At 42.3% G+C, this 21,240-nt stretch overlaps 1 protein-coding gene across 2 annotated transcripts in view; it reads left to right on the top strand.

The window, feature by feature from the left end:
* The first annotated feature begins 9,213 nt into the window (after positions 1–9,213).
* The window catches only part of LOC139572759 (tuftelin-like), a 24,140-nt gene continuing 12,113 nt past the window's right edge, over positions 9,214–21,240 (top strand). Inside the window, exons 1-6 of one of the 2 annotated variants that reach the window (XM_071395512.1) lie at positions 9,214–9,712; positions 17,664–17,741; positions 19,115–19,225; positions 19,311–19,397; positions 19,612–19,674; positions 19,962–20,081. In XM_071395512.1, the coding sequence (XP_071251613.1) occupies positions 9,650–9,712; positions 17,664–17,741; positions 19,115–19,225; positions 19,311–19,397; positions 19,612–19,674; positions 19,962–20,081 (522 nt within the window). In that variant the 5' untranslated portion in view covers positions 9,214–9,649. The remainder of the gene's footprint in view (positions 9,713–17,663; positions 17,742–19,114; positions 19,226–19,310; positions 19,398–19,611; positions 19,675–19,961; positions 20,082–21,240) is intronic. The other variant, XM_071395513.1, reaches the window with a different exon arrangement.

Raw genomic sequence — 21,240 nt, 5'->3', positions numbered from 1 at the left:
TCAGGGAGAAGGAGAGGATGAGGAGGATGAGGATGACTCACTACGCTGGACAGTAGACTCCTAGTGGTACTGAAGAGGAGGATTGTGGGGGTGAATAAGCTCTGATGCCCAGGAGGAATACAATACAATAAACATGAATACAGTAACAGAACACTAACACATTCTACCCCTGAGAAGAACAGGCAGGATGACTCAGTCTCAAGCACTTACAATCACTTACAGGACTGAACAGCAATACACTGTTGCACTCTTCAATATCATCATTACTCTGTGGTACTCTATGGTATGCTATGATACTGTAATTACTCTTTAATACACAGAATTACGCTGTGGTTCTCTTCTATACTCTGTGGTACTGTTTAATACGGTCATTATTATGGTTCTCTTCAATACTCTATTACTCTTAGTGAAAAGGAGTTTGGTCACATGATTACACTGACTGAATAGTGATAGGAGCAACCACACCAACATGTACTGTGACTATTTAACACTGTAGCTGGTTAATGTCTGCTTTCACTGGGTGAACACCGTTTCATCTGATCCTACTGGTGTCTTGTCACACTGACCTGATGCACACCAAACACTGTTCCATCCAGTCCTTCATGGATATCTGATATGCAAGTGTAGTTTTTAAAACACGGTTGGACCAAATGCTGCCAGATATATGAGAATGATGAACAAATGTAGATAGTTTTTCTAATTGATGAATCAACAATATTCTGCTGAACGTGATGTCATAGTTATCATTGTTTTAGAAACCATATCTGACTGTTTCATTCCTATTCTGCTGTATGTTCTACTACTTCACTGCCTGCCACTACAGATGCATGTATGGAGTTTGCTCCGATACCAATCCTCTCTCACCATTTTCACACACACACACTTTACACATTGTATTTGTAGCATCTGTGCACAACTTCTATGCAGTCCTTACAATTAATACTCAGAGAAGCCTGTGTAGATCTTAATCACTCTGCCTTAAAAGTTGTTTAAATGATTTTGTAATGCATGATTTTCAGTTGTACTTGTTCTGGTGTACTCTGGATAGATTTTCTAAATGATTTGTTTCTATTTCATTGGTTTTGGGGGAGATCTGAGAGCTTGTATTTTCATTCAGTGATACAGTAGTTATCACTGTAAGTGAAATTGCTGCAATGTTCATATCTTCCAACTGTTCAGTTGGCTTGAAATATTTTGTATAGAGTATGGTGCTCCAGTGTTTCTTATACCCTACACATACAGTACTTACTGTTTAGTATATATGACGCACTAGACTACCATACTGTATGGCTTTGTTGTAACTATGAGTACAGAAGGTGGTACATGATTACTGATTAGTCATTTTATGCTGTGAATTTGTACTTCACAATACCAATCTGTTTTCTATTGAATTAAATATTGCATGGCAAGCGTAGTCCAACATGATTTCATTGTCTTTCTGGCACAGCTGGAATGCAAATGGGTGTAGTTATACTTCATAAACCATGTACACTACTGTTCAAAAGTTTGGGGTCACTTAGAAATGTCCTTGTTTTCCAAGAAAACATACATGAAATTAGTTGGAAAATTAATAGGAAATATAGTCAAGATGTTGACAAGGTTATAAATAATGATTTTTAATTTAAATAATAATTGTGTCCTTCAAACTTTGCTTTCGTCAAAGAATCAATCACAGCCTTGCAGACCTTTGGCGTTCTAGTTGTCAATTTGTAGAGGTAATCTGAAGAGATTTCACCCCATGCTTCCTGAAGCACCTCCCACAAGTTGGATTGGCTTGATGGGCACTTCTTACGTACCATACGGTCAAGCTGCTCCCACAACATCTCAATAGGGTTGAGATCCGGTGACTGTGTTGGCCACTCCATTATAGACAGCATACCAGCTGACTGCTGCTTCCCTAAATAGTTTGTGCATAGTTTGGAGCTGTGCTTTGGGTCATTGTCCTATTGCAGAAGGAAATTGGCTCCAATTAAGCACCATCCACAGGGTATGGCACGGCGTTGCAAAATGGAGTCATAGCCTTCCTTCTCCAAGCTCCCTTTTACCCTGTACAAATCTCCCACTTTACCACCACCAAAGCACCCCCAGACCATCACATTACCTCCACCATGCTTGATAGATGGCGTCAAACACTCCTCCAGGATCTTTTCAGTTTTTCTGCATCTCACGAATGTTCTTTGTGATACGAACATCTCAAACTTAGATGTGTCTGTCCAGAACACTTTTTTTCCAATCTTCCTCTGTCCAGTGTCTGTGTTCTTTTGCCCATCTTAATCTTTTATTTTTATTGGACAGTATGAGGTATGGCTTTTTCTTTGCAACTCTGCCTAGAAAGCCAGCATCCCGGAGTCGCCTTGTCACTGTTGACGTTGAGACTGGTGTTTTGCGGGTACCATTTAATGAAGCTGCCAGTTGAGGACTTGTGAGGCGTCTGTTTCTCAAACTAGACACACTAATGTACTTGTCCTCTTGCTCAGTTGTGCACCGGGGCCTCCCACTCCTCTTTCTATTCTGGTTAGGGCCAGTTTGCGCTGTTCTGTGAAGGGAGTAGTACACAGCGTTGTATGAGATCTTCAGTTTCTTGGCAATTTCTCGCATGGAATAGCCTTCATTTCTCAGAACAAGAATAGACTGACGAGTTTCAGAAGAAAGTTATTTGTTTCTGGACATTTTGAGCATGTAATCGATCCTACAAATGCTGATGCTCCAGATACTCAACTAGTCTAAAGAAGGACAGTTTTATTGCTTCTTTAATCAGAACAACAGTTTTCAGCTGTGCTAACATAATTGCAAAAGGGTTTTATAATGATCAATTAGCCTTTTAAAATTATAAACTTGGATTAGCTAACAAAATGTACCATTGGAACACAGGAGTGATGGTTGCTGATAATGGGCCTCTGTACGCCTATGTAGATATTCCACAAAAAATCTGCTGTTTCCAGCTACAATAGTAATTTACAACATTAACAATGTCTACACTGTATTTCTGATCAATTTGATGTTATTTTATTTTAATGGACAAAAAATGTGCTTTTCTTTCAAAAACAAGGACATTCCTAAGTGACCCCAAACTTTGGAACGGTAGCGTTTTAATCTTCCCTACTTTAGAACTGTTCTGTTTTTCTTCCTCATCCTGACATCATTCCAAAACTCTTTCTGTGGAAGAGCAGCCTGCTCAAACAGAAAGCATTAGTCAGTGATGTGTTTTGCCAAAGTGTATCTATTGGACGGTTAAATAATTCCAAGATATTCCTTTCTGGCCACACACCTTTAGTTGATCCTTCTCTGGAAGTCTAGCCTTCACAAACAAAACATGCATGTATGGAGTTTGCTCTGATACCAATCCTCTGTTGCCATTTTCACACACACACACACACACACACACACACACACACACACACACACACACTTTACACATTTTATTTGTAGCATCTGTGCACAACTTCTATGCAGTCCTTACAATTAATACTCAGAGAAGCCTGTGAAGATCTTAATCACTCTGCCTTAAAAGTTGTTTAAATTATTTTGTAATGCATGATTTTCAGTTGTACTTGTTCTGGTGTACTCTGGATAGATTTTCTAAGTGATTTGTTTCTATTTCATTGGTTTTGGGGGAGATCTGAGAGCTTGTATTTTCATTCAGTGATACAGTAGTTATCACTGTAAGTGAAATTGCTGCAATGTTCATATCTTCCAACTGTTCAGTTGGCTTGAAATATTTTGTATAGAGTATGTGTTTCTTATACCCTACACATACAGTACTTACTGTTTAGTATATATGAAGCACTAGACTACCATACTGTATGGCTTTGTTGTAACTATGAGTACAGAAGGTGGTACATGATTACTGATTAGTCATTTTACGCTGTGAATTTGTACTTCACAATACCAATCTGTTTTCTATTGAATTAAATATTGCATGGCAATCGAAGTCCAATATGTGTTTCATTGTCTTTCTGGCACAAGTTGAAACGACATCCAATAACCCACCACTGTCAGCCTTCAGCTGGAATGGATTCTGTTACTCTGTGTTATTTTCTTTGGAAGGAGAGTCCTCTTCAGCTGGAATGGATTCTGTTACTCTGTGTTATTTTCTTTGGAAGGAGAGTCCTCTTCAGCTGGAATGGATTCTGTTACTCTGTGTTATTTCTCTTTGGAAGGAGAGTCCTCTTCAGCTGGAATGCAAACAGAAAGCATTAGTTAATGATGTGTCTTACCAAAGTGTACTTATTGGGCGGTTGATTAATTACAGTAATTCCTTTCTGGCTCACACCTTTAGTTGATCCTTCTCTGGAAGTCTTCGCAAACAAAACGTCACCGTCTATGTTTAGCTAGGTACCCCACCTTACTACACTGGTAAAGCCCTTCATTGTTGTTATGGCTCTTCTGTTGCAATGGGTCATTACTCTGTCTCTGTTAGTGGGCTGTCTATAATCTCATTGTCTTCAACATCCTGTAAAAAAAAAACTTACATTTGACAGTGATTCCTCCTCTCTCTATGGTTATCTTTGTCATTCTAGAAGAAAAAGAAACGCACACCTATTTAGGTGAGGTGCTGGCTAGCGGAGTAGAAAACTTAAAAATAAAGGAGAGCCGCACACTCTAAGAGCTCAGATGCAAAAATGTAATTACCAACGTTTCGACAGCCAAGCTGTCTTCATCAGGGTATAATCACAAACACTGCGGGATGACTCGTTTATATAGTGTCAAAAGACACACCGGTGTCTGTAATCATGGACAAGAGTGGCCTAATATCATTGGTTAATTCTCAAATATTAAAATGGCATACAAAGAGCAGCATACAAAAAACAAATGGATAGCATACGATCATAGATTCATTTTAGACTACACAAGCTTACAAACAATTACAATGGCAAAGTCATTCACCTGTGTTTGCTATGTCAATTCTGTCATATTAAATAGAATGATGACATGGTTGGATACTGAATGACTCCTCCCCCCCCACCTACCTCCAGTCCCCTCACTGCCTCTCTATTTAGATACCTCTACCCCCCCCACCTACCTCCAGTCCCCTCACTGCCTCTCTATTTAGATACCTCTACCCCCCCACCTACCTCCAGTCCCCTCACTGCCTCTCTATTTAGATACCTCTACCCCCCACCTACCTCCAGTCCCCTCACTGCCTCTCTATTTAGATACCTCTACCCCCCACCTACCTCCAGTCCCCTCACTGCCTCTCTATTTAGATACCTCTACCCCCCCACCTACCTCCAGTCCCCTCACTGCCTCTCTATTTAGATACCTCTACCCCCCCACCTACCTCCAGTCCCCTCACTGCCTCTCTATTTAGATACCTCTACCCCCCCACTTACCTCCAGTCCCCTCACTGCCTCTCTATTTAGATACCTCTACCCCCCCACCTACCTCCAGTCCCCTCACTGCCTCTCTATTTAGATACCTCTACCCCCCCCCACCTACCTCCAGTCCCCTCACTGCCTCTCTATTTAGATACCTCTACCCCCCCCCCCACCTACCTCCAGTCCCCTCACTGCCTCTCTATTTAGATACCTCTACCCCCCCCACCTACCTCCAGTCCCCTCACTGCCTCTCTATTTAGATACCTCTACCCCCCCACCTACCTCCAGTCCCCTCACTGCCTCTCTATTTAGATACCTCTACCCCCCCCACCTACCTCCAGTCCCCTCACTGCCTCTCTATTTTGATACCTCTACCTCCCACCACACACACCCCACCCTTATTGTTGTGTGTTACAAACAGCCTTTCATGTGGGGAAGTAGAGCGTGTAGATCCAGTCCTGTTGATGTATTTATAGAACCCACTGTACAGTCCTGTGTGTTTCTCTATCAATGTCTGAACTTTTATCCCTTGTGGCAGAGAGGTGCTTTGATCCTGTTTGATACTCTGGGGAGGGAGGGACTGGGACTGTGGGTCTGTCTCCCTAAAACCTGTACTCTCAGCTGTGTGTTATTTAGGCCTTCCATCAGGTGTGTGGTCCAAAAGGCTCTTTTACAGCTTCTACCCCCAAGCCATAAGACTGCTGAACAATTAATCATATGGTCACCCGGACTATTTATTTTAGCTTATTCAGTAAATATTTTCTTAACTTTTATTTTTCTTAACTGCACTGTTGGTTAAGGGCTTGTAAGTATTTCATGGTAAGGTCTACTACACATGTTGTATTCGGTGCATGTGACAAATAACATTTGATTTGTGCGTGTGTGTGTGGCATCCACGTATTTTATAGAGGTGAAACGGGTCAATTAAGCTTTAACAATTAACCGCTCACTCACCTCTGCTCACCACTGATGCTCACTGGCCCATACACATACACACGTTGCATACATACACCCTGATGATGTTCACCAGTGGAGGCTGCTGAGGGGAGGATGACTCATAATAATGGCCGGCATGGAATGGTATAAAACACAGGGTTTTCTTGTGTTTGGTACCATTCCATTTACTCCATGAACATCACAGGTCTCTGATTGGCAGATAAGCCCATGCGGGCGTGAAAAGCAAATAGAGCACAGATAGAGGCAGCGTCACTGCAGACGCCAAACTCTCTTTACCTTTCATAGTATTCAGTTGGAATTAGCTTTGTAATAATCTTGCCACACTTAGTTTTTGTGGTTTCTGGGCAGATACCCTACTCCCACTGTTTTCTGTTCAGCTAGCTTTGCAATGAAAACAGGGATTTACTGTAAGTTAGTTGGTTTGATGGATGTCTTCTGTTCTGTGTATCACTGCCAACAACTACTGAAGCAACAGCTGAGAAAGGACTGATTGGATTGTGTGAGAACGATCAGGACTGAACAGGAGTATGCTACTACTGTGATACAAACGTATCTGTGTTGTGCTGGCCGAACTTTGTTTTAAAGAGCCTGTTACATTAGAGTTGTGGGAAAGACTGCCGTGCAGTTCGTTTTAATGATCAGTGTTATCTGAATAGGGTCAGTATGGAGGGGTATTGTTTTCTTGTTTAATCATAGATAGCCTGTCATCCCACGACACTACAGCATATAACCTAAAGGTTAGAGCGTTGGGCCAGTAACCGAAAGGTTGCGGGTTAGAATACTCGAGCCGACAAGGTGAAAAAGTTGTCAATGTGCCCTTGAGCAAGGCACTTAACCCTTATTTGCTCCAAGGGTGCTGTACTACTATGGCTGACCCTGTAAAACAACACATTTCACTGCACCATCCGGTGTATGTGACAATAAAACATTTAAAAATATATATATAATTACTTTGCTATTGAATATCCAGAGATAAGACAAGAACTCCCTGTATATCTGTACACATAGTATTCTTCAAGGACAAGAATGAGCTACAATTACTTATTGTAATTGTCATTGTGAGACGACTCAAGGGCATTCTCTGTGTGAAGAATGTTTTTGTTGTTTTCTCGGATGTTCTTCATCTTTTGTGTGACTGAATATCAAGCGTTATGAAAGGAAGTTTAGTTTTTGCATGTGACTGGGAATACATTTCCTTTTCCAAACTCTTTACTTTGATCAACTACATCCCAGTTCTATCTGTGATACATTTTTTATGTTTCCACACTTTTTCTGTAATAATAATTGATTATTCATTTATATCTTTGTGTTCTCTAGTATTTTGTACAAAGCACTTTGCAATAGTGTTTCCATACCAGTAGTCTATATGTGCAGTACGCTATGTCCAGCCAGTATTCCAGTTTTTCCTGATGGCAAACCAGTCAATATTGACAGTACAGTGGAACACTGGGCTGTCCCCACCTGTGGTTATGGAATGCAATGTTTCCCAAACAATATTTGTATAGAAATCATCCCCAGGGTGTGTTCGTGTTGTGTAAGTGGACTATGTTGTGCCGTAACATTCTCCATAGGGGAGTGATATATATACAGTACCTGCTAGATCACTACAGATATTCACATTTCTATATTCTCATGTGACATAATTAAAATATTTCCACCACTACATTTGAATGGATTTTGAAAGATATAACCAGATAATCTGGGAGAAGTGTAAACTAGCTGTCATGTGTGAGTGGTCGGGATCAGATAATGTTACTGTAGGTGTGAAAGAGAGGAGCAGAGGAGTGGATATCTTCTGTTTCCTATCTCAGTCAACCCACTGTGTTCAGCACAGCATGTATTCTACCCTGCCAGAAGAACAGAAAGATTTGCCTATTCACCCTGTTATATTTCTCTGTCATTTCCCCCTATCTGTGGCCAGAAACTTGCCCATCAATGCTACTGTTCTAAGTTCATTGGTAAGTATTTGGGTTAGTCAATTATTGTTCTAAATTGACTGAAGTTGAACTGAGTTTCTCCCTGTTAAATGGCATGCATAGTGTGTTCTGCTAAATCATGTCATATGTATAGTTGAGAGCAGCAGGTCTCCTGTTGGACTGAATGACAGTCTGGATGAGAGATCTCTGACTCAGCACTGTATAGGACTACTGGGTAGGAACAGGGGGATGTATGGAGAACAGTGAGTCAGGGTGACATTCAGTGGTAGTCTGTCTCACTGTTAAAACTCCTGTTCATATCTGTGCTGCCTCGTCTCTGTGGTACTCACTCTGAGACCCTAGCTGTCTGGGTCTGTCCTCACTCAGGCATATGCCTGACAACGTAGTGGGTTTAAGAGACTGATTTACTGTGTGAGTATCGGAATGTTTTGATGGATACTTGGGACATTGAACCCCCCCCCCCCCCCACACACACACACACAAACATACACATAAACATACACATAAAAAAGATGGAGACTCCTGCTCAGCGCACCCATTAATGACCATTAATAAATCTTGATCCAATGTGGGTTCTGTGTGCAGCCTGAGCTCTGGATCAGAACACTGAGACCTGCATGCTACTGCTGTTGTGGACACACTGATGGAGCACTGTCTCTCTCTCTCTTTCGCTCTGTGTCTGTCTGTCTTTGTCTGGTTCAGTTCCCTGTGTTTTTGTGGTCATGAGTAGCCTATTTGTCTGTGGAACAACTATATTTGTGTTGTTCCACAAACCTGAATGCAATACTCGACTGAAATAAAATCGTAATTTTCCTAACAATTTTCCTAATATGTGATCTGCATGGAATTGAGATTGAGTTTTATTATTTTGCTATCTGACAGGTATTTACCTGCGTAGTCCGCGCTCCTCTGACTTTTTCAGTTGTAGCGCGCAGAGCGGGGGCGTGACGGGAGACAGAGCGAGCTGGCTACAGAGAAAGAAGAGGCAGCGAGACATCACACTCCCTATTTTTTTCTGTTTCATGGAAGTCAATGAACTAAGAAGAATACCAGACACAGCTGCTTTCGTATTGGTGTCTATGGGAGAGCCACCCCCTTAAGTAGACAGGAACTGATCTTTTTTTTTTCGATAGTTCACTCAGGACGTTAACCATCTTCAGTTATACAACATCTTTGCTGCCTGTGCACTGAGGTCACGCGCATACATTCCTGAGGGAGGGCGGGAATGGAGGGAACTGCCTGATGAAACCTTGTCGACCGGTAGTAAAAAGCAGCGTCGACTATTGTTAAAATCAACCGTGATCTTCCGTCTGCGAGGGCAAGAGTGAGACAAGAGGACGAAAAACCGTTTTCCCTGTTTAGAGAAAAGAATACTATATAAGCAACGTTGAACAACTCTTTCATATTTAAGCTATATAGTTATTTATCTGTGTGAAGATGAACGGGGTAACGCGGAGTCTGTGTACATTTGAGGACATCAGAGCTGATGAGAGAACAGCGGTAAGACAAAAACTATTTAAGTGAACATGTTTTACTTTCCTTCTCACTGCGTTGCGGATGGCTAGACAGTCTGGCAGTCAGGCAGATCGAGAGGCGCCACTGACGTGTGTCAAAGGTTATGTTATGTTATGACTATGTGGCTGCTTTATTATCCCCATTAAAAAATATATATATTTTGTTCATTTATTCATGCCAACCTGTTGGATATGCAAATATGTTTTACATTATAAGCTGTGATCAATTACAATATTTAATTTAACCAATAGCACAATACCTTACTTTACTGGTATCATTTTGTGTCCCAAAGTAAGAATAAGCAAGAAGAGATGAATTTCCTTCAGAGTATTGGTCTTAGATCCTCCTGACTGAAGTCTTATCAGGCTTACTAGCTTCCTCTGGTGTTAATGGGATTTTTGTAGTAATTATAGTATTAACACACACACACGCACCATATTAGCCCAAATAACATCTGTGATCTGGCCAGAGGGACCAGACTGCTGTCACAAGTGAGCATCTTCATGTAGGGCTTACAGTAGTGTCAGCCAGAAGACTAGTCTACTTACCCTACAGTAACTTACTTACCCTACAGCTTCCTCAGTGTTCTCTCTATGCCAGGGGTGTCAAACTAATTTTGTCCCGGGGGCGCATTCGGTCTCCCTCCTTCCTCTGTGATTATTAGTGAGCTGGCCACAGTCAATAAACTGTATGAATGTAGGTCCATCATTTGCTTTTAGTCATTTTAAAGTATATTGTGTTTGCCCCCCCCCCCCCCCCCCCCCAAAACCACCAATCCGGTCCCCATCGCGGGCGGGATCCAGGCCGTATGTTTGACACCCCTGCTCTATGCCCGTTAGGCATTGTCATGTACCATAATTGTAGTGATTTAGGGTGGAACACATCTGTGAGGGGCATTGAACCAGTGATCCTTTGGTTGCAGGGCAGGCACATTACATCCAGACTGAGAATTCCCTTATAAGGTCCTTTGAGCTCTGCTCCACCTAGATGTTTACATCACCAGTCATTATCCCTGGTATAGAAGCTCTTAATCTCCTGTCTGGCTGGAGAAGGTTAATCATTGACCCTGTTAGACAAATGGCTATGATGATGGTCTGTGTTCTATCTGGGGCCTGACCATTGGCCCACAACATGACACGTTCACCAGATAAACACAGTCTCCTGCAGAGCCATACAACAGCTATCAGTACTAGCATGATGTTAGCCCTTAACTTTTCACCCCCTTTGGTCAAGGTTTGGACTTAAGAATGGTACACTGATCCTAGATATGTGCCTGAAGGTAACCTCTACCAGGAGCAACAGCCTATCAGAATTTAAGAACTTAACTTACCTATCAGCATTGTATAGGGCTATAAAACTGGATTATAAGGTCAAGGTACACAGTCAAATGATGAAGCACACGGCTAGATACATAACCTATGCTTTGTTCGTGCTAGTCGGGTTTATCTTGTTTTATATTTGAACATAAACAACTAGGGGTGTGGGATTAATGCAGCTCTCAATTTAGAATCACCCCCTAATACAACGTTGTCCTTCAGATACAATGGAACAACAAACATTCTACACCCACATTCTTGACTTATCGTATCTTATATGGTTATTAAGACCAGGGAGATACAGCAGCATGGATTAAATATAGGAGGAATATGGTTATTAAAACCAGGGAGATACAGCAGCGTGGATTAAATATAGGAGGAATATGGTTATTAAAACCAGGGAGATACAGCAGCGTGGATTAAATATAGGAGGAATATGGTTATTAAAACCAGGGAGATACAGCAGCGTGGATTAAATATAGGAGGAATATGGTTATTAAGACCAGGGAAATACAGCAGCGTGGATTAAATATAGGAGGAATATGGTTATTAAGACCAGGGAGATACAGCAGCATGGATTAAATATAGGAGGAATATGGTTATTAAAACCAGGGAGATACAGCAACATGGAATAAATATAGGAGGAATATGGTTATTAAGACCAGGGAGATACAGCAGCGTGGATTAAATATAGGAGGAATATGGTTATTAAAACCAGGGAGATACAGCAGCATGGAATAAATATAGGAGGAATATGGTTATTAAAACCAGGGAGATACAGCAGCGTGGATTAAATATAGGAGGAATATGGTTATTAAGACCAGGGAAATACAGCAGCGTGGATTAAATATAGGAGGAATATGGTTATTAAGACCAGGGAGATACAGCAGCATGGATTAAATATAGGAGGAATATGGTTATTAAAACCAGGGAGATACAGCAACATGGAATAAATATAGGAGGAGATACAGCAGCATGGAATAAATATAGGAGGAATATGGTTATTAAAACCAGGGAGATACAGCAGCATGGATTAAATATAGGAGGAGATACAGCAGCATGGATTAAATATAGGAGGAGATACAGCAGCATGGATTAAATATAGGAGGAATATGGTTATTAAAACCAGGGAGATACAGCAACATGGAATAAATATAGGAGGAATATGGTTATTAAAACCAGGGAGATACAGCAGCATGGAATAAATATAGGAGGAATATGGTTATTAAAACCAGGGAGATACAGCAGCGTGGATTAAATATAGGAGGAATATGGTTATTAAGACCAGGGAAATACAGCAGCGTGGATTAAATATAGGAGGAATATGGTTATTAAAACCAGGGAGATACAGCAGCATGGATTAAATATAGGAGGAATATGGTTATTAAAACCAGGGAGATACAGCAACATGGAATAAATATAGGAGGAGATACAGCAGCATGGAATAAATATAGGAGGAATATGGTTATTAAAACCAGGGAGATACAGCAGCATGGATTAAATATAGGAGGAGATACAGCAGCATGGATTAAATATAGGAGGAGATACAGCAGCATGGATTAAATATAGGAGGAATATGGTTATTAAAACCAGGGAGATACAGCAGCATGGATTAAATATAGGAGGAATATGGTTATTAAGACCAGGGAAATACAGCAGCGTGGAATAAATATAGGAGGAATATGGTTATTAAGACCAGGGAAATACAGCAGCATGGATTAAATATAGGAGGAATATGGTTATTAAAACCAGGGAGATACAGCAGCGTGGAATAAATATATGAGGAATATGGTTATTAAGACCAGGGAGATACAGCAGCATGGAATAAATATAGGAGGAATATGGTTATTAAGACCAGGGAGATACAGCAACATGGAATAAATATAGGAGGAGATACAGCAACATGGATTAAATATAGGATGGCGTGCTGATTCTGTGCTATAGCCTTGTGAAATACCTTTTTAAAGTCCATTTAGGCTAAAAGTTATGAGAAGAGGAGGACTGCGAAATATAAGGAAAATAAATGTCCCCAAAGTTGCAACAGTGAAGGGTGTGTTTGTGTGTGTATGCAGGTATGTGTGCCCTCCAGCTGTAGTTGAACTATGCCTGGATAGAAGGAACACTCTGTTTGTGTGAGAGTGAGTATTGACATTACGCAGAACATTGACAGAACAGCCAGTACATTCCTCATGACTATCTATTAATTCACACTCTCATTCATTCTTAAATAATACATCCATCCAGTCACCAGAGAGTTTTGATAACTCTCTTCTTTTCTGTCACTAGGCTTTTGTCAGCATTCCTACTTTTTAAATAATGCCTCATGATCTACCCTGATTCCTCATGTTTACTGAGCTCACCCATCCCCCCGCCATCCCTCCCCATTACCTCGCTATGGAGAATGTGACATCACTGTCTGGAACTGTGCAAGACATGACCTTCTGACTCATCTATGAGGAGGAACCAGAAACAGTCTTCCCACCACCAGGAACTAGTAGACGCAGCATCAACTCACACACTAAACAAGACAACCTCATTCCATTTCCACACTATAGGAAGCAGTAACTCATGCAGGTCTTGTTGCTAAGTATGTATGTTGCTAGGGTAGAAAGTACTACTCCCTCAGTAAAGGTGAATAGGTACATGCCTAGAACTCATTCCACAGGAGACCATCACTGTCATCATTTGTACAGATTTATCACCTAGTACCCCCAGAGGAAAGAACAGACAATGCTCATAACACTCTTTATTTACCCGTGTGCAGGTCTTATTTACCCGTGTGCAGGTCTTATTTACCCGTGTGCAGGTCTTATTTACCCGTGTGCAGGTCTTATTTTCCCGTGTGCAGGTCTTATTTTCCCGTGTGCACGTCTTATTTCCCCGTGTGCACGTCTTATTTACCCGTGTGCAGGTCTTACAGCTTCTCTTCAACTGTAATCCCTTTTGTCCTAGCGTTTACTCTAGGCCATCTGTTGTATTCCCTTCTGACTGTAACACTGCACCAGTGATTGTATAGGAATGTCTGAGAGAATGTTTGTTCTCTGCTCACTCGTTTTCTGATGTGTCTCTCACTCTACCTGACCCCTCGTTCCTCATTCCTCACCCCTCACTGCACACATCACACCTGAACTCAGGTATGGGAATCAGACCACTCCGGAGGTTAACTGGAGACAGATTTATAAGGTTTAACACACACAGACACACTCACACAGAAGCACACACACACACAGACGCATGCACACACAGATTGGTTATGGATGGTTCATTCTCTCCTATGGAATGCAGTACAGAGGAAGAGGGTTTTCTCCCATAGGTGCTAGGTGATGTGGTACCGACTGGAACGTAGGTGCTAGGTGATGTGGTACCGACTGGAACGTAGGTGCTAGGTGATGTGGTGCCGACTGGAACGTAGGTGCTAGGTGATGTGGTACTGACTGGAACGTAGGTGCTAGGTGATGTGGTACTAACTGGAACGTAGGTGCTAGGTGATGTGGTACCGACTGGAACGTAGGTGCTAGGTGATGTGGTACTGACTGGAACGTAGGTGCTAGGTGATGTGGTACTGACTGGAACGTAGGTGCTAGGTGATGTGGTACTGACTGGAACGTAGGTGCTAGGTGATGTGGTACAGACTGGAACGTAGGTGCTAGGTGATGTGGTACTGACTGGAACGTAGGTGCTAGGTGATGTGGTGCCGACTGGAACGTAGGTGCTAGGTGATGTGGTACAGACTGGAACGTAGGTGCTAGGTGATGTGGTGCCGACTGGAACGTAGGTGCTAGGTGATGTGGTACAGACTGGAACGTAGGTGCTAGGTGATGTGGTACAGACTGGAATGTAGGTGCTAGGTGATGTGGTACTGACTGGAACGTAGGTGCTAGGTGATGTGGTACTGACTGGAACGTAGGTGCTAGGTGATGTGGTACTGACTGGAACGTAGGTGCTAGGTGATGTGGTACTGACTGGAACGTAGGTGCTAGGTGATGTGGTACCGACTGGAACGTAGGTGCTAGGTGATGTGGTACTGACTGGAACGTAGGTGCTAGGTGATGTGGTGCCGACTGGAACGTAGGTGCTAGGTGATGTGGTACCGACTGGAACGAACCTCGTTGTTTGTGATAGTGTAGTAGGCCAAGGTGTGTCTGTTTGGTGGTGGATTAGGTGAACCTTTGTCTGCTTCTCTATTTTATTTTATTTATTTCACCTTTATTTAACCAGGTAGGCCAGTTGAGAACAAGTTCTCATTTACAACTGCGACCTGGCCAAGATAAAGCAAAGCAGTGCGACACAAACAACAACACAGAGTTACACATGGAATAAACAAACATACAGTCAATAACACAATAGAGAAAAAAAGTATATATACAGTGTGTGCAAATGAGGTAAGATAAGGGAGGTAAGGCAATAAATAGGCCATCGTGGTGAAATAATTACAATTTAGCAATTAAATTGTGATAGATGTGCAGAAGATGAATGTGCAAGGAGAGATACTGGGGTGCAAAGGAGTAAAAAAATGAATAACAGTATGGGGAGGAGGTAGCTGGATGGGCTATTTACAGATGGGCTATGTACAGGTGCAGTGATCTGTGAGCTGCTTTGACAGCTGGTGCTTAAAGTTAGTGAGGGAGATATGGGCCTCCAGCTTCAGTGATTTTTGCAATTCGTTCCAGTCATTGGCAGCAGAGAACTGGAAGGAAAGGCGGCCAAATTCAATTTCAATCTCTACTCTTTCTCTCTCGCCCTGTCTCTCTTTCTCTCAATTCAATTTCAATCTCTCTCAATTCAATTTCAATCTCTCTCTCTCAATTCAAATTCAATCTCTCTCTCAATTCAATTTCAATCTCTACTCTTTCTCTCTCTCAATTCAATTTCAATCTCTACTCTTTCTCTCTCTCTCAATTCAATTTCAATCTCTACTCTCTATCTCGCTTCTCTCTCTCTCTGTCTCTCTGCTGGTCTTTGTCTCCGTCATCATTGTTTTCTGTCTTTCTGTATATTGCTGGATTAGTCCTACTGTCAGGTGGCAATAGATAGACATACACCACTTCTCTCTAAGACAATCATCATCGTTACGCAACACACATACCTGTTATTACCTCATTTCTACCGAGACACACGGGCCTGGTAGGTACTGTGTACTGTATGTGCCAGATATGCCCATGGCTACCTCACTGACTGAAACAAGCACTACTACATACCATTTGGTTAAGTGTTGAATTCTTTCATGTAAGTATACCGAAAATCACCTACCCATTCTTAACACATACTTCCTGAGTAATTACCAGGTGAATACTACTTGTAGTAAAATTAAGTGCTATCTGTCCGGAGGAGTTTATGGCCAAAGTGTCATTAGGTCATTGTGATGGCTGTCAGTGTGAGTCAGTAGTGAGGAATGAGACATTTAGTGGGTGGTTTCTGGGTAATGGTTTTAAAATGGCCGCTGATGAAAGGAGGCTTTGTGATGCACTACTCTGGTGCGCCAACACAATGCTGGCAGGGTAGAGAGCTACAGAGAACGTCAACATACCTCACATACTCTAACTCTCCTGACTGGATGGGTCAAAACAACACAGTCAATATGCAGCGGAACAGTAGCTAACCACACAGTGTGTTTCCGTGGGTTCAAACACTTTCCAACTCCACAGTATTTGCTGTGTCTGTCTTGTCTCAGAGTTAACTTGAGTTTAGACTTCAGGACACAGAAATGTACACAGAGGAGAGTAAAGAGAACATGATGTGTTGGTTTCCAGTTAGTCTGGTTTATCATCTCTATAACCCTGCTCCCTCAGCCTCATGCAGACACACAGCCACACACACATCCCTCTCAGCTGGTAATATGGGGGTTCCCTGTCCAGCGAGACACACAACCACACACACACTACCACACACCCCCCCCCCCCCCCTCTCAGCTGGTAATATGGGGGTTCCCTGTCCAGCGAGACACACAACCAGACCTCACTGCCCTCATAGTGACTCATGGAACAGTATTATGTGTGTGAGAAGAGAGTTTAGGTTTGTGTGTGTGTGTGTGTGTGTGTGTGTGTGTGTGTGTGTGTGTGTGTGTGTGTGTGTGTGTGTGTGTGTGTGTGTGTGTGTGTGTGTGTGTGTGTGTGTGTGTGTATTTTCACCCTGGCCCACTCTTCCTGAGTTGCATTGTTTTGGAGCCAGATTTAGATTATGGTTACTGGGAGACTTGGTTACCATGGAAATGTTCCATCCCACTTCAGTACAGTTTTTCTGCCCACTGTCTCCCAGAATTCGAATGGAGATTCCTATTGGTGCTGGCATCGATCTCTAGTTCTGGGTTTTCCAAGTTGGAACGCCATTCAAATGGAACATTCTGTCTCTGAGCAACTTTATGCTTCTGTTCTCTCTCTTTCTCTCTCTCTAACCACTGGTTCCCTACACACTAGTTTACTGGGTACTGGCCTCCAGTCAGTGTCTCTCTCCCTCCCACCTTCCCTCTCTGTCCTACACAGTATTACTCAGTTTCTCCTCCCTCTTTTTCCCTCCTCCATTTCCAGTAGTTCCCTCCTCCCCCCATCCCTCTCTCTCTCCATCCCATAACGGGCTCTTTGTAACTGCTTCTCATTTCATCTTTTCTTCGTCTCGTTCGTCAGGATGGGTGCAGGAGACTGAGGCTGACTCTCCACCAGCAGAACCAGGCCGGGAGGATCACAGAACAACCCAGGAGCAAGGTAAGAACCTAGAACCATGACCTAGAACCCTAACCTATAAACCAGACCTAGACCCTCAACACACACCTAGAATTCTGTCTGCATTAGCCAACTACTACAATTACAACAGAGGGGACAGGAAGGAAGTCATGGAACTCCATCCCTGAATGGATGGAATTGTATCACTATGTGTACTATGTGGATAAAAGTCCATGGCAGAACAGAATTCTGAACCTTCACTGTTACTGTAAATGAATATACACACATAGTGTTAAGCCCTTCTGAACTCGCTGAGGGTTTTAGTGTGTTTTAGTGGACCAGGGGATGGCTGGGGTCACTGTCCCTAACACACTTTGATAGTGTGTTGAATCAGAAAAGAGTAACACACACACACAAACACAGGGTGCTAGTTCACACACAGACTCACAAACAGGTCATAAAATGTCATGGCTGCCATCCGGTTTCCATCACAGAGTCTTATGCAACTGTTCTTGAAACTTTTCTTAAAACTGTTCATAAGACTGTTCTTAAGACTGTTCTTAAAACTGTTCATAAGACTGTTCTTAAGACAGCAGTGTTGGAGAGGAGAGACAGACCACTGCCAAGCTTACTAAACTTATACAGTGTAACTCTCTCTCTTGCTTTCTATTTCTTCCTCGCGCTCTCTAACCCTCTTCGTTCTTTCTGTGACCAGTCCCACAGAAGTTCAGAGTTTATGGAATGGTGGTGATCACCATAGCAATCAGGGCTAAATGTAACGTCTACTGATTATGGGGGCTTTATACACACACACAGGAACACTGCTCTCACACACACACACACACACACACACACACACACACACACACACACACACACACACACACACACACACACACACACACACACACAGGAACACTGCTCTCACACACACACACACAAACACAGGAACACTGCTCTCACACACACACACACAAACACAGGAATCCTGTATACACAGATAAATAGTTTCCAGAGTTTGTTCTTGAAGCGGTGGACCTAAATGACAGATGTGTGTTATAATGCTGTATACATCCTACAACTCCCCTTCTGTTTTAGAGAACCACCATTAGTTTCTAACCTGTTTCATTCTAGTTAGTACATTTTCTGACGGTCAGTTTGTGTCAGACATTCTCAGTGCTATTCTGAATATCATATCTACTACTGTATATGGGACTGAATGGAACATCTTGATGTCATATCCTGTTGGTCCGTCACTGAGTGTTCTTCCTAATCAAGTTTATAGCAAGTAACTCCTCTCACACATTCATGTCACCACACTCAGAATCACTTCATGTTCACACATGCTGGAGGCTTGGAAATATTTTCACACTATTCCAAGTATCACAAACTCCTCTCCCTCCCTGATTTTTCAGCCAATCGGACGAGCGTTTGCTCTGGTGCAGCCAACCAGTGATAGGCCTGCTCTGAAGCCTGAACCAATCAAATCCTCTGAGGAGAAGGCTGAAAAGGTTGAGGTCATCAAGGTGGGTGGGGCTTAATGTTTGAGAGGGTGTGTGTTACCAGGGTGTGTAATGTGTGTGTAATACGTCTGTGTTCCATGTGTTGCAGGTGTATCTGGAGGATCGTAGACAGGAGCAGCAGAGACACCAGCAGAGCCTCAAGATGTTGTCAGATGAAGTCTCCCAGATACAGGAGGTAAGACACATTCTCGCTCTTTCACTTTCTGTCTCTGTGTGTGAGTCTGTCAGTAACACAGATGTGTGTGTGTGTGTGTGTGTGTGTGTGTGTGTGTGTGTGTGTGTGTGTGTGTGTGTGTGTGTGTGTGTGTGTGTGTGTGTGTGTGTGTGTGTGTGTGTGTGTGTGTGTGTGTGTGTGTGTGTGTGTGTGTGTGTGTGTGTGTTTTGCTCAGGTGAGATACTGTCTGAAGACCCTGAGGGAACAGATGGCAACCAAGAACAAAGGACAACACAAGGTATGTGCGCACATTTATAATGTTTATGTGAACACGTGATGTTATGGAACACATTTATAATGTTTATGTGTACACGTGATGTTAAGGAACACATTTATAATGTTTATGTGAACACGTGTTGTTATGGAACCAGTTGTTTAGTGCCATCATTCATTTTGATACCTAATGATGACATATGAAATATGTCCTGTGTGTGTCGCTTCTACCTAAATGTGTGTCTCATATCTCCTCTTGTTCTCTCCATCCCTCACTATTCCCTCTCTTTCTTCATCCTTCTCTCCCCCCAGTTTCTTGCTAGTGGCTACAGAGTCAGCACTCCCTCCAATCAGAACATCTCTTCTTCCTCAAAGGGAGGAGCTAAAGATGATGGGCAGGTGAGGGGCTTTTCACATGCCCTATACACACAGGTTCGTGTGTGTGTGTGTGTGTGTGTGTGTGTGTGTGTGTGTGTGTGTGTGTGTGTGTGTGTGTGTGTGTGTGTGTGTGTGTGTGTGTGTGTGTGAGCTTAACCTCTCTTGGGCACGTGAGACGGTAGCGTCCCACCTCTTCAACAGCCAGTGAAACTGCTGGGCGCCAAATTCAAATACAGGAATACTAATTATAAAAATTCAGAAAACGAAACATATTTTACATAGGTTTAAAGATTAACTTCTTGTGAATCCAACCACGGTGTCAGATTTTTAAAATGCTTTACGGCGAAAGCATACATTACGATTATGAGAACATAGCCCACAAGACAAATCATTACAAACAGTAGCCAGCCAGAGAGAACAGTTACACAATTTAGAAATAGAGATAAAATTAATCCCTTACCTTTGATGATATTCATATGGTTGCACTCAGCAGACATTAATTTACTCAATAAATGTTCCTCTTGCTCGATAAAGTCTCTTTATACCCAAATACCTCAAGTTTTGTTCGCGCGTTTTCTTCAGTAATCCACAGGCTCAAACGCAGTCAAAACAGGAAGACAAAAAAATCCAAATTGTATCCGTAAAGTTCATAGAAACATGTCAAACGATGTTTATATTCAAACCTCAGGTTGTTTTTAGCCTAAATAATCGATACTATTTCAACCGGACAATAACGTCGTCAATATAAAATGTAAACAAGAAACGCACTCTCTCGGTTGTGCGCAAGAAAAAGCTCCGTGAAACTTTAGGGTCCACTCATTCAGACTGCTCTTACTTCCTCATTTTTCAGAATACAAGACTGAAACACTTTCTAAAGACTGTTGACATCTAGTGGAAGGCATAGAAACTGCAAGTTGAGTCCTAAGTCAAGGGATACTGTAATGGCATTGAATAGAAAACTACAAACCAAAAAAAAAATACTTCCTGAATGGATTTTTCTCAGGTTTTCGCCTGCCAAATCAGTTCTATTAAACTCACAGATACTATTCTAACAGTTTTGGAAACTTTAGAGTGTTTTCTATCCAAATCTAACAGTTATATGCATATCATATCTTCTGGGCCCGAGAAACAGGCCGTTTAATTTGGGCATGCATTTCATACCAAATTCCGAATGCTGCCCCCTACCCTAGAGAAGTTAAATGTGTGTGAGAGC

This window comes from Salvelinus alpinus, chromosome 4, assembly GCF_045679555.1.
Source record: "Salvelinus alpinus chromosome 4, SLU_Salpinus.1, whole genome shotgun sequence".
NCBI classification, from domain to species: Eukaryota; Metazoa; Chordata; class Actinopteri; order Salmoniformes; family Salmonidae; genus Salvelinus; species Salvelinus alpinus.
Note: the sequence above shows the minus strand (reverse complement) of the source record. Positions and strands in the feature narration are given on the sequence as shown.